Here is a 14,296-nt window from a genome sequence, read left to right on the forward strand (position 1 = left end):
TACTAGCGTGTGAGATGAGTGCAATTGTGTGGTAGTTTGAGCATTCTTTGGCATTGCCTTTCTTTGGGATTGGAATGAAAACTGATCTTTTCCAGTCCTGTGGCCACGCTGAGTTTTCTAAATTTGCTGGCTTATTGAGTGCAGCACTTTCACAGCATCATCTCTGTCAGGATTTGAAGTAGCTCAACTGGAATTCCATCACCTCCACTAGCTTTGTTTGTAGTGATGCTTTCTAAGGCCCACTTGACTTCACATTCCGGGATGTCTGGCTCTAGGTGAGTGATCACACCATCGTGATTATCTGGGTCGTGAAGATCTTTTTGGTGCAGTTCTTCTGTGTATTCTTGCCACCCCTTCTTAATATCTTCTGCTTCTGTTAGGTCGATACCATTTCTGTCCTTTATCAAGCCCATCTTAATCCCTAACCAGACCTCAATGTTGAGTTGATGTCTCTCTTACTGATCCACTGTACTTCATTCTTACTCTCTAATGTGTTCATCTTGCATTTAATTAGGAATCCATTTCTGTGTCTCCTTCACCCATTTGTGTTTTTTTTAATTTATTTTTTTATTGAAGGATAATTGCTTTACAAAATTTTGTTGTTTTCTGTCAAACCTCAACATGAATCAGCCATAGGTATACATATATTCCCTCCCTTTTAAACATCCCTCCCATCTCCCTCCCCATCCCACCCCTCTAGGTTGGTACAGAACCCCTGTTTGAGTTTCCTGAGCCATAGAGCAAATTCCCATTGGTTATCTGTTTTACATATGGTAATGTAAGTTTCCATGCGACTTTTCCCATACATCTCACCCTCGCATCCCCTCTCCCCATGTCCATAAGTCTATTCTTTATGTCTGTTTCTCCATTGCTGCCCTGTAAATAAATTCTTCAGTACCATTTTTCTGGATTCCATATACATGCGTTAGAATTCTTCAGTATCATTTTTCTGGATTCCGTATACATGCGTTAGAATATGATATTTATCTTTCTCTTTCTGACTTACTTCACTCTGTATAATAAGTTATAGGTTCATCCACCTCATTAGAACTGACTTAAATCACCCATTTGGTTTTAAGTCCTGGCTCCTGAGACTAAACCTCAGAGATGATATCTGATTCACATCGGATTCCCTGGCCTAAGAGGATGCCTGCCCCATAGTAGATACTCAGTAAATGTTTATTGATTTAATTTGAATTGAATAGCAATGGTGAAAATAATCCACTTTTCCCCTAGTAGTTCTGCATTTTCTACCTAACAAATGGTGAGGAAAATATCTGTTCAGTAGTCGAAGGTAAGATGTCACAGAGAAGCAGTAGGAAAGTACATGTGCAGTTAGAAGAAAGACTTGAGAGGTCAGAGAGAGGAAAAGACATGGGGGAACACATGTCTGTAGGAGAAGGAGGGAAAAGGAAAGAACGTGGGTGAGAGAGACAGGAAATCTGCCGAGTTTTCATAGTAGGAGGGATCTTTGCGAGATCTGAGGGGAATAAAGTATCTGGAGCGAAAAGTGAGTTGAAAGAGGCATTCTGGAAGCAGCAGAGTGGAAAATGAACTCAAGGCCAGCCAAATGTAATCCAAATTGGGAATCAAGATGATGGATGGAACTTCATTAAGATTAAATCATCATCCAACAGGCACAGGCATTTATTAAGCTGCTCCTCTCTGCTTGGCCTTGTGCCAGAACTTTACATCATGGAAGACAAGGACTCTGCCCTCAGGAGCCCTAGCTTTGGTGGTTCATTCTGTTCAAGCAAGGGTGCTTGTTATAGTGACCCCTGGAACCTTTAAAATTTACAGCTGCCCAAGGCTCCACTGTAGACACAGAGCAAAAATCTTTAGGGAAGGGACTGAGGAATATATGTCTTTTAAAAGACCCTTAGGAGACTCTTTCGAAGGTCTCCAAATAGGAGCTACAGATGCACAGTGAGATGAAATCCCTCAGTGGTGTCCGACCCTTTGCGACCCCATGGAGTATAGAGTCCATGGAATTCTCCAGGTCAGAATACTAGAGTGGGTTGCCTTTCCCTTCTCCAGGGGATTTTCCCAACCCAGGGATCGAACCCAGGTCTCCCGCATTACAGGTGGATTTTTTACCAGCTGAGCCACAGTGGAAGCCCACAGATGCACATAACTGGGAGATTAAAACAAGTAAGCAGGTAACTGTAATGTGAGAAGTGCTGTTGGATGCAGAGCAGGGAAGGGTATCTTGGAGAGATCCAGGAAGCTACTTGAAGGAGGTGATGTTTGAATTAAGATTTGGAAAAATGATTGGTTTGGGGAGAGAATCCAAGCTAATGATAATCAATTTCAGAGTGTTTTGACTGGAAATTAGAGCTAATATTTAATAACTGATAGAGAAAGAGAGGGAAGGGAAGAAAGAAGAAGGGAAGGTAGGAGAAGAGAATTAATGAGAAGAGAAAAGAATGTCACGGAAAGGGTCTTGGAGGCAATTTGAACCTTTAGTGTTAAAGAGAAGATAAAGAAGCCCAAGAGTGAGAAGGTGTCTGCAAGAAGTTAGCTGCTTTTCAACGTTGTGTTAGTTTCTACTGCATAGCAAAGTGAATCCGCTGTGTGCTGTGCTCAGTTGTTCAGTCATGTCTGACTCTTTGCAACCCCATGGACTGAAGCCCACCAGGCTCCTCTGTCTATGGGGATTCTTCAAGCAAGAATACTGGAGTGGGTTGCCATGACCTCCTCCAGGGGGTCTTCCCAACCCAGGGATCAAACCCAGGTCTCCCGCATTGCAGGCCAATTCTTTACTGACTGAGCCACGAGAAGCCCAAGAATACTGGAGTGGGTATCCTATCCCTTCTCCAGGGGATCTTCCTGACCCAGGAATCAAACCAGGGCCTCCTGCATTGCAATCAAATTCTTTACCAGATGAGCTACCAGGGAAGCCTGAATCAGCTATATGTATACTTATATCCACTCTTTTTTGGATTTTCTTCCCATTTAGGTCACCATAGGACATTGAGTAGAGTTTTGAGATTAACTGCCCAGAGTTAGCATCAACCTCCACAGGTTTAAGGGCTCAGTCCCATAAGACACCTCATTTCAGATGCTGGTTGCCAAGTAGTGAGTCCCTAGGTTACCCTCTCTCTGCTCCACTTGGCTACAGTGTAGGGGCAGAGAGCTGTTCTCACAGCCTCCTTCTCTTTTGGGCTTAATCATTTTCTAGAAGGGCTCACAAAACTCTGAAAAACCCTTATCTACTCTTGAAAGTAAAGTGAAAGTGTTCGTTGCTCAGTTGTGTCCTATTCTTGGCTACTCCATGGATTATAGCTTGCCAGACTCTTCTGTCCTTAGGATTCTCCAGGCAAGAATACTGGAGTGAGTTTCTATTCCAGGGCATCTTCCCAACCCAGAGGTTGAACCTGGGCCTCCTGCATTGCAGCTGGGATTCTCTAATAAACTGTCTGAGCCGTTTATTATAAGGGATACAAATGAACAGCCAGATAAAGAGGCACAGAGAGTAGGTTCCAGAAGTGTCCCCCAAACACAAGAGCTTCTGTCCTGATAGAGCGGGGACACCATAATCCCAGCACCTCAATGAGTCCTCCTGTTCCAAAGTTTTCTGAACCCTGTCGTTAGTCATTTAGGGATTTGTATGGAGATGGGGTCGCTAAGAGCCAGGCACGACTGAGCGACTTCACTTTCACTTTTCACTTTTATGCATTGGAGAAGGAAATGGCAACCCACTCCAGTATTCTTGCCTGGAGAATCCCAGGGACAGAGGAGCCTAGTGGGCTGCCATCTGTGGGGTCACACAGAGTCAGACACGACTGAAGCGACTTAGCAGCGGTAGCAGCAGTCCCTATGTAGGCGTAGTTGATTAAATCATTGACTGAAAGTGATAATCTCAATATCCAGTCCCTGTCTGCATCCCTGGCAAAAAGTGCTGAAAGTTCTGAGCCTTTAATCATGCTTTGGTCTTTCTGGTGAGCAGTCCCCATTCTGAAGCTGTCTGGGGACCCCAACCACCAGCCCTATTAGCATACAAACACTCTGGAGATTTCCAGGTGTTCTAGGAGCTGTGTGCCATGAACTGAAGACAAAAACAGCTACAGATGGAGTTTGGACGGTTATTACTATTCTTCAAGAGGATTCTTCTAAATTCTTACATGTGTCAACATCCCTCCTCCTGAGAATGAGGGGTGCCACCTTTGATTGTCATTGGAAGTAACTCAGATGGAAAAGTCTGCGTGTCATAAAACTTCCAGAATGCTGGCAGTATTTTTTTTTCTGACAAATCTATTCATGAATTTTTGGTAAGTTTCAGAATACTGTCAAAATCATTTTAGCTCCAACTGAACAAAGATAGTAAATTGCTATGATTTGGCTACACCATCATTTTCATATTCTCTGACCAGCCAGCCAGCTACTTCCCTCTCCCCAGTCACACATCTAATTTTTCTCTGTTGGGCTCTACCCATCTCTTGCTCTAACTAGTTTCAAATTGATTAATTCAACACATGGTAACTAGATTAAAGTATGTCACACATTTCTAATATCCTTGGCAGATTTTTTTCCTGTATGAGTTGGTGGTGGTAGTGTTTAGTCGCTAAGTCGTGTCAGATTCTTTGCAACCTCATGGACTGTAGCCCACCAGGCTCCTCTATCCATGGAATTTCGCAGGCAAGAATACTGAAATGAGTTGCCATCTCCTACTCCAGGGAATCTTCCCAACCCAGGGATCAAAACCGCATCTCCTATATGTGTAATTCTGTATATCTGAATATCAAGGTAGTTGCAACAATGATTCCTATTCATTGCAGCTCAACAACTGGAAGAACTATTTGGAGTTAACTTTTCATACCATTCTCAATACCTAGGTAACCTGTAGATTTACATGTAGCTTTACTAATGTATAGTCTTTCCTATCTGGGAATAAAACTTTCTCATTTTCTTTCATTTTGAAGTTCACTGGCTCAGCAGGTGGATGTTTCATGTTTTTCCAGATGCAGGTGATTCCCAGAGTGTCTGGGAAGTGCTGGGTCTTGTTCTTCTTTTGTTAGGAGGCAGACGTGCACCTGTGCTGTGGGGAGACCCATGCCATGAGTGACATGAGCCTGTGGGAATGGCATGGGGCTGAGGGTGAATTAACCTGGCTGTTTCCTCACATCTCACCTTCATCTCCTCTCTTTTCCAGCCACCCAGTGTAAGCATGGGGCCGTGTATGATACCTGTGGCCCAGGATGTGCCAAGACCTGTGACAACTGGAATGAGATCGGCCCCTGCAATAAGCCGTGCGTTGCTGGGTGTCACTGCCCAGCAAATTTGGTCCTTCACAAAGGAAGGTGCATCAAGCCAGTCCTCTGTCCTCAGCGGTGACCTTTGTTCCGTTCCTTCAGACTTTGAACCTAGTGTCCTTGACACTGAAGTGGAAGAGCCAATGAAAGACTGCAGTATTTGTGTGCTGATTCTGCAAACACACACACAGAGTATATATGTGTACATATATAGATATATAGATATATTCAGAAGCATTTCATCATTTATATAAACTATAGGTGGATTCTTATATGTATATTTTTTGCTATAAGACATGTATTGTTTCTAGGATCCTAATCTGTAAGCCATTGAAGACATTGTATAAATAAATCAAGTGTTTTTAATTTAATAAGGCAGCATGCAGACATATTGGATGGCTTTACCATCACACACATTTGTCATTTTTAAGGAAAGTTTTCTAAGAGATCAAAATTGCCTGCCTGAATTAATTTTTTCTTTGGATCAGGATTTGCTGTTGAATGGGGAGTGTGTTTTTTCTGGAGAAGGGCAAATTTATTTTGGGGTATTTCTGCTTCCAGAGAAAGGAAAGTATGCCTGAGAGAGATGGCTGGTGATTGGCGACAGGCTCTAATGGTGCATGTAAGCAAGGGATAGGCTGTTAGACTTTACTGGGTCATGGTCTGATATTATTTCCAAAACTGATTGGCTGGTTACCAAGAAATGTATATTCGTCACTAAAGCATAACCGAAGAAGCAAATGATTTCTTGCCCTCTTAGCATATTCCCCAAGTCTCCTAATTATATATGTGTGTATGATGGATGTGGCCACCTCTGTGTCCCACACTGAGATGATGGAGTGTCTGGATATCTTGTTAGTTTAACTGGGCATGAGCAGATATTTGAAGAAACTGTTGCACAACATACGAGAAAATATCCATTTTTCTGAATCTCATGGCAGTTTAGGATGAACAAATCCAATTGAGTCAAAGTAAGCTATATATATTTTGTGACTATTCCATGTATAAAGTGAAAGCCTTTATTTCTAGAGGACTCCTAGTCCAACACTCTTTGCAATGGAATCTGTCCTAATTATTAGAAAGAAAGGCTTTACTGATCAGTTGATTTAACATCAATCCAAACAAAGAATGGTCTACATGCTTGCTCTCATTTCCTGATAGGTTACTACTAGTCACCATGGGATTTTCCTGACTTTTGTTTTTCGCTGAATAAGTGAGAATGTAACAAAATCAAACCCACTGATGTCTAAAAATAAAATGTTCTGTGTTATAGTAAATAAAGAGCTTAAGTTTTACAACAATGCATTTTCTATTTCAAAATGTGTATGTTATACTTTATAAATGGCAACATCAGTTCATCCATTTTAGCAACTTTATTTAGATATATTTTATATACCATGCAATAACATTTTTATAAAGAGTATTATTAGTAGTTAACAACAAGCCTCCAAAGTTTTGATAGTCAGCATATTGCCATTGCTTGTTAAGACATTTGTGTTCCTGTTTCATATATTCATGACAGATAAAGGATTAGTTTGGAGTTTTTACTGGGGCATCTCCAGCTGCTTGAGTAAATTGAATGAGTTACACAGTTTAATAGTGAGTGGCTGGGACATCAGGGAATGTGGTTGTGACTGTTGTGCTTGGGTCGTGACCATCCTCAGTATCCGGGACACAAGGAACCAGCACTTCAGGGCTGCACTTGGAAAAGGGACTTTGATGTAAGAGAATTGGGCTCCAGGTGTGGTTTGTAATCTTGTCCACTTTGTTTAAGATCTTGGGCTGTACTTTTGCTTCTCTGAGACGTAAAGAGGCTTGGTAGTACATGGGCAGATTTGATGATCAGGAGGCCTAGACACTCACTCCACCACTAGTGAGACTGCTGCTGCTGCTGCTAAGTCGCTTCAGTCGTGTCCGACTCTGTGCGACCCCAGAGATGGCAGCCCACCAGGGATTCTCCAGGCAAGAACACTGGAGTGGGTTGCCATTTCCTTCTCCAATGCATGAAAATGAAGAGTGAAAGTGAAGTCGCTCAGTTGTGTCCAACTCTTAGTGACCCCATGGACTGCAGCCCACCAGGCTCCTCCGTCCATGGGATTTTCCAGGCCAAGTACTGGAGTGGGTTGCCATTGCCTTCTCCGACTAGTGAGATTACATGAATAGAAATCTGAGACATGTTTTCCAAACCGTTTTACACTCATAATCTCATATACTTCTCCCATTGTTCTCAAAGGAGAGGCAGGGCAAATCAGTCGCAAATCAACTCTTCTGGTTGGCTTCTGTTTTATTCATTTATTCATTTGTGTATAGTACCTTTAAATTCATTTCCAGTTCACACTGGGTTTTTCTCCATGAAAGAGGGATGCAGAAGGGAAAATTGTAGGTTATTTATTCACTGCTCATGATTCATCCAAGGACTGAGTACTTCTACCGAATAAGACTAAATAGCCTCTTTCCCAACACTTTTAATCATGGCTGTCCATGATTAAAATGATGAAGGCTCTTCTTCATGGACTGCTTCCATCCATTTGGGGGGCTCAATTATAAGGTTGTGTCACATACCTTATCGAAGGTTTAATCTTTATACATTTTTTTATTCCTGAAGAAGAAGGCTATTACTGATGCCAGTTAATTCAAACACATTGAGAATTACCAAATCTTCAGGTGAAAAGCGAAAGCCCCTCAGTTGTGTCCGACTCTTTGCAATCCCATGGACTATAGCCTGCCATGCTTCTCTCTCCATGGAATTCTCTAGGCAAGAATACTGGAGTGGGTAGCCGTTCCCTTCTTGGAATCTTCCCAAGCCAGGGATTGAACTGAGGTCTCCCGCATTGCAGGTGGATTCTTTACCGTCTAAGCCACCAGGGAAAACCACCCCTTTAAACTCACTGTTTACTGAACACCTGAGTGCAATAAGAACAAATCTGACTACATATTGGATCCATTTCATATTCTATTGCTTTTGTATTAAGTTAAGAATGTTGCCTGTAGACTGAAATATATGGATACCCCATTCTCAAGGCTCTGGCTTTTACATGTATAACTCGTCTCCATTCATAGAGAAAGTTGCAGAACAGAGAATAACATTTGTCTTGGTGGTGGTTTATAGGAACATTGTGGCCTGACCTATTTGACAAGGGCAAAAAAAAGGATTCTGACATCAAGAAGTTTGCAACAACTAGTCACACCCCCTCCCCTTTGGTATATAGAAAAGAAATCTGAATCTTAACTCAGGTTAGATGGTTCCTTGGGACATTAGTCTACTATCTTCTCGGTCTGCAGGATTTCTGAATAAAGTTGCTGTTTCTTGCCCCAACAATTAATCTCTAGATGAATGTCATTCAGTGAGCAGTACAAGCTAGGACTCAGTAACATACCACTAGCCTGTGAAAGGGCACCGCCCCTCAAAAGGAGAAAGACCAGTGACTGACTCTTCCCCACCTTTTGTCGAACATGAAGAAACCATTTTTACTGGAAAGGTCTTTCTTTCTATGAAATATTTCAGACACACAAGAAGGAATAGAGAATAATGTTGTACATGTCCATGAATACATTACCCTAATTAAGAAAAGTTACCAATACATTTTCTTGCATAGATAAAATCAAATGGTCTCATGGTTGTAATAGCTATGTGTGGAGTTTTTCCTTGTTGAGTTTCTGTTCACTTTGCTGTTCGTCACTCAAATTCATCTGGATCTGACAAGTTTTAAGAAAGTGAGTCTGAACACTCCTGGTGTGGGAGAAAGAGATGCCGTAGGGGATAGGCACCAAGATATTTGAATTAGCTACCTCCTGCAAACATAACCCTCAAGAGCAAGCAAAAACTGTCTCCTATTATAAATCCTGAAGTACAAATGGTTTAAGAACTCAGGGTTTTAATTTTGAAAAATGACAAAGTTCAAGTGGCCAAGAAAGAATTATCAGGGAAAAGAAACAAATGTTGGTGATTATGTTGACCCTGAATTAAGAACCCAGACAAATAGTCCTTTAAGGGGAGATTTGGGGCTTTAGACCTATATTGTTACATGGGTTTAATTAGACCAATCAAATGGTGAACACTTGATGAGATCTGTCTTTATCGTGTTTCCTTTCAGATGAATTTTGAGCAAACCAGCTTTGAAAACATTGTGAGAAATCTGCATGTAGAGATGCACCTGAATTAAAGGATAATTCTGAGTGTGACTGGCTAAGGAAAGGGGGAAGGGTGTTCCAGGTACAGGGAAAGCAAAGCACCCAGGCAGCCAGCGATTCTGTGCCTGTGGCTGTACCACATGCAGTATGGCCTGAGACGAGGGGTAACACACATGTGCACAGGGCCCCATGGTCATGCCAAGAAGCTTGAGTTTTATCTTTATGGCAGAGCCTCTGGAAGTGTATCATGTCGTAGTGTATTCAGAAAATAACCTTTGGGTACTAAAGTAAATGGGTTTCCCTGGTGGCTCAGGGGGTACAGAATCTACTTTCAATGCATTAGAAGCAGGAGATTCAGGTTTGCAGACCCCTAGGTCAGGAGGATCCCCGGAAGGAGGGCATAGCAACCCACTCTAGTGCTCTTGCCTGGAGCATCCAGGGACAGAGGAGCCTCCAAGTGAGAGATGATGAGCTCCCAAACTAGGAGGCAGGAGGAAAGAAGGGGAGAATTTTGTGAAGGTTGTGTGGCCGACAGGCAAGTGATGGGTGGTGGGAGGGCTAGTCCGCCACATAAGGAACATGGGCCGGAGAGCAGATTTACAGATATTTCTATTTTAAATCAAAATCTTGGCTGTCTTCTGTTCAGTTCAACAAACATCCTGAGCACTGCCACTAAGAAAGAGTTCAAGGTGAATGATGGGTAGTAAACCAGAGGGGCGCAAGCTGGTCATGGGAGCCTCAGGAAGCCCAATTTGGGGTTTTCTGTTTGGGGAAAGTGTCTGGGAAACTTGCCAAAAAAAGTGAGTCCTGTGATGAGCCTTACTAGGCTGCATACCCTCTACGTATGCCAAGAAGTGTGTGGGTCTGTGTGTGTGTCTGTGTCTAGTGTGTGTCTGTGTCTAGTGTGTGTCTGTGTGTGTGTGTCTATGTCTGTGTCTGTGTGTGTGTATATCAGCAGGTGCAATCTGGGAGCTTAAGGCACGAGTGACTTGTGGATGAGGAGAAAGACAAGCAGGCAGTCTGGGTGCAAGAACAACAGGGCTTGAGTCCCAGTGGGATGTGTCAGATTTACAGAACTTTTTTGAGTCATGGCAATATGATTCACACACCCTGAGAGGTCTTATCCAACTCCCCTTGATATCTAGTGGAGGGAGCACAGGTAGGGTTTGAGGGTATTTTGTCATCTTGTTATAAGCTCCTTTTGTCCCTATACCTGGTATGTTCAGATTTCCTTGATGTGTCTTCTGAAAACCTAGAGAAGGAAGAGTGAAGAGGCTTCTAATGAGACCGTCCTATCTGTACAGTGAGTAAGCATCTTTCAGACCCCCTAAGCACTGGGTTCTTTAACAGAACTGGTCCAAGTTCTGCTTATTCATTTAACTACTGCTTTTGTTGACGTCGCTGTGGCCTGATGGCATGTGTAGGGGATGCTCAGGGTCCAAATAGTCGGACCACACCTACAGGTAAAATGCCTGGAAACACAGCTCACCCGGAGTCCCGATTGGAACAATTCTGTCACGTTTCAGCCACTCTGTCATAACTAAGTTTATGCCTTGAAAACTGACATAAAATTCTTTTCTGCTTCCTCCAAACTGGAGCTTGGCTTATTGAGTAATTCCTCTGAGGGTTCTTTGAGCAGTGAAATTTTGGGCTTTAGGAAATGTTTGTGGTGATGAAAAAAATTTTTTTTGCTTTGGCTTGAGAGTATAAATAATGTTTGTTATGTTGTCATTGTCACCATGTTCCTACATGTAATTTAAAGAATCAGATCCTGAGCAGCTCTGTCTGGTCTGGGTGCTTAAACAAGACCAGAGGGGCAGAGAAGGCAGCAGGAAGGCTGGCCAGAGCGCTCCTCACACTCTGCAAGCTTCCCTGGCAGCCTGTGGTGGGATGTGTCCCTGCTGGATGCCTTGCACATGTCTGTGATTCAAAGGAAATTCACCACTCAGTAGGAATTCCCATTGTCTTCATGAAGACAGTCAGACTGGGAGGATTGTTTTAGAAAACTGGCTTCGTCATTTCACTTCTTCTCAGAGATAACTAGACGTGATAGGAAACTGAAGTGTGAAGAAAGAGAATTAAAAGACAGCTTTCTCCACAGCATCTACCACTCATATCCATCCCAAAAAACTCCAGGAGGACAGGGGACAGACTGTTTGGTTCCAGTGGAGAGCATTCTCCACTCTGTTTTATGGGATGACATTTGGAGCTTATCTATTTTCATGGTCAGATCAGCTCAGCTTGAGCAATCTCATTTCTATCATGGATCCACACAGCTACCTCGATCTGTGATTTTCCAGGATGCACTGGGGGAGAATCCTTCTAATGGTTGGTTGATATGCTAGGCTGTTCCACCCTGGCAGGTGAATTGAGACCCTAAACCAGTCTGGGTTTGCCTCTTGAGATCTCCCATTGATTCATGGCAGGATTGTCTTGTGATGAATTTCTTTGCTTTGCTATTGCCTTGAGCCACAGAGGTTGATCTGCTTTGGTTAAAGGCAGTAAAGAGGATGGCCAGAGGAACATCCCAGAGGAACTGGAGTATCCATTTGAGCTGGGAGATGTTTGCAATGTCTGAACTGCTCCTGAGGGTCAGAGTAGATCCATCAGCTTCACCCTTTTGTTGTGGGAAAAGAGAGGGTGCAGCAAGGGAGGGAAGGCTTTCTCTGTATTAATTCTCTCTGAATTTGCCATTTATTTCCTTCAGTTTTACTTTAAGGAAAAATGTCACTGAACAATATGGTGTATACATATTATTTTATCTTAAAAATGAGTAATTTTTTTTTCAAATTTTGGGACTTTTATATCTTGTTGAATTCAAGATCTATCTACTCTAATTTATTGAATGTTAGAATGCTCATGTTTAGCTGATTTCAAGTGCATATATTTTGAATGCAATTTTCCGAAGCAAAACTTGTTTTCCTTGAAACTGGTTCCATGATTTATTGTTCATATGGCTCTTTCATTTGGGCTATCCATTTCGTGACAGCAAGTGTATGGAAATATTTGGCTAAATAATATATATGTATATTACTTTTCTCACATAGTAACATTTATTATCTTTGTATCAGTAATGCATGCAATTTTGTTTCTGCTCCTCCAAGCATAAGTACATAATCATTTTTACTTCTTTCTGCTCATGTTCCTTTTCTTGTAGAAAGAAGAAAGATTTCCCTCATAGACCACAGAGTCTCAGCATCTATAGCCAAAGACCCCAGCAATTGGATTACAGAATGCATGGCCAATTCCTATTTTTCTATTAGAGGAACAGATCATAATGACTCTTCCTGAGGTTTTTTTCACCAGCAATTAAAACAAACAGCTATGTCAGCTATTAATTTGTGCCACCCCTTCTATATGTGCTTCCTTCCTTCACTTTTCAGTTTTTTCCCTTTTTCTCACTTCTCTCTTCCTCTCTCTGAATGGAATCATCACCACGCCTCTTTCTACCATCTCCCCAACCCCCATACCAAACTGGCCTTCCTAATGACAGCATTTATGTTCCAGTCATTTCCTGGCACTTAAAAAAAAAAATGTAGCTGTCCTGGTTCCTAGTCCTTCAAGAATTACTGTCACAAATATAGTTGAGCCACTCTGAGGTCTATGCATTATCAGTTTTAGGAACAATATTTTCATTTTCTTACCTCGAGTTTTCTGACATTTAATATCTTTAACCAGTAGTCTAGTTCTAATGTGAGCCCTTAAGACACTGTATCATATGAGAAGGGAAGATATTTTGAAGTTAGATGGACATTCTTTCACCCCAGCAATGCCCATGTAATGTAGACGGTACCTAGTAGATTGGCAGAGAGGACGGGCTCTGTTTGTCATATGCCCTTTGAAACTTTTTTTGGATATTACTTACAACCTGAGCCACCAGGGAACCCCTTCCGTTTTTTGGCCACATATCTAGAATATCTAATGTCAAAAATTCATGGAAAAAAGAAAGTATTATTCAATTTTCTCTCCTCTTGTGTCCTGACCCACATCCCCCTTCTCAAGAAGAGTGACCTCAACTATTTTCCCATAGAAACATGAATGAGTTTTGTAACACTTTTCCTTCTAAAGGTCCTGGGTGAAATTCTAGCGATATGGCATCAAAGTGAAACTCAGTAAAATAGACTTTGTTGAATATCTTAAAGACAATATGATTCAATCAGTTTTCTGATCCAAGGATAAAATATAAATTTTATTTACCATCCTTTGGCAAGGTGGTTTATTTCTCCATCCAATGTCAAGCAGATTTTAGTTAGTGTTTGTATTCTATGTTGGTATTTGACATCCTTCCCCAACACTGTAGGAAAGAGCACCTGAGTTACTATCAAAGTCTTCACAGGAGGAGACCAGTTTTATCTGCCTTCCTGGATCTCCCTGATGGATGGACAACTCAGCTACCGAAGATCACATTTTTGTCATCAATAAGGACATAAGGACCTCTTAAAAAATATAACACAACAACACATGCAGATACACACACACACACACACACACACAAATTACAACAGAAATTCATTATGACTTTAGGAGTCTTTCAGGTAGAATTTTATGTTCTATTTGACCTTTTGTTTGAGATACAAAAATTCCTGAGCATAAAAATGTAGTGAACCAACTCAAGCTGCTTGTCAAATTGCAGAGTGGAAACCTCAACTTACTACAAATTGGTCTAATTAAGCCTTATTAAAATTGATACCCCCAGGGTGAATTTTTATCCCTTGCACAAAGGATGGAATTGCAGATTTCCACATACAATGCAGGCGAATCTGGTGCTTTTATGGGTGAATTTTCCAAATGGGTATAGTGAATGTGCCAGGGACAGCATCCCTGAAGCATATGGGGATGTGTAATTGCTCAGTAATTGCAGTTTTCATTTGGGCCAATTAAATGCAAATGAAAACAAAAACCATGTCCTGTCT

General features: G+C 41.8%; 1 protein-coding gene across 1 annotated transcript in view; it reads left to right on the plus strand.

Annotated features, from left to right (window-relative positions):
• BMPER (BMP binding endothelial regulator) overlaps positions 1–6,550 on the plus strand; it is a 252,908-nt gene extending 246,358 nt beyond the window's left edge. The window contains exon 16 of the mRNA XM_010831140.1: positions 5,153–6,550. Within this exon, the coding sequence (XP_010829442.1) occupies positions 5,153–5,334 (182 nt within the window). The 3' untranslated portion in view covers positions 5,335–6,550. The remainder of the gene's footprint in view (positions 1–5,152) is intronic.
• Positions 6,551–14,296: the final 7,746 nt, after the last annotated feature.

The sequence above is a fragment of the Bison bison genome, unplaced genomic scaffold (assembly GCF_000754665.1).
Source record: "Bison bison bison isolate TAMUID 2011002044 unplaced genomic scaffold, Bison_UMD1.0 scf7180017864525, whole genome shotgun sequence".
In the NCBI taxonomy this organism is placed as follows: Eukaryota; Metazoa; Chordata; class Mammalia; order Artiodactyla; family Bovidae; genus Bison; species Bison bison.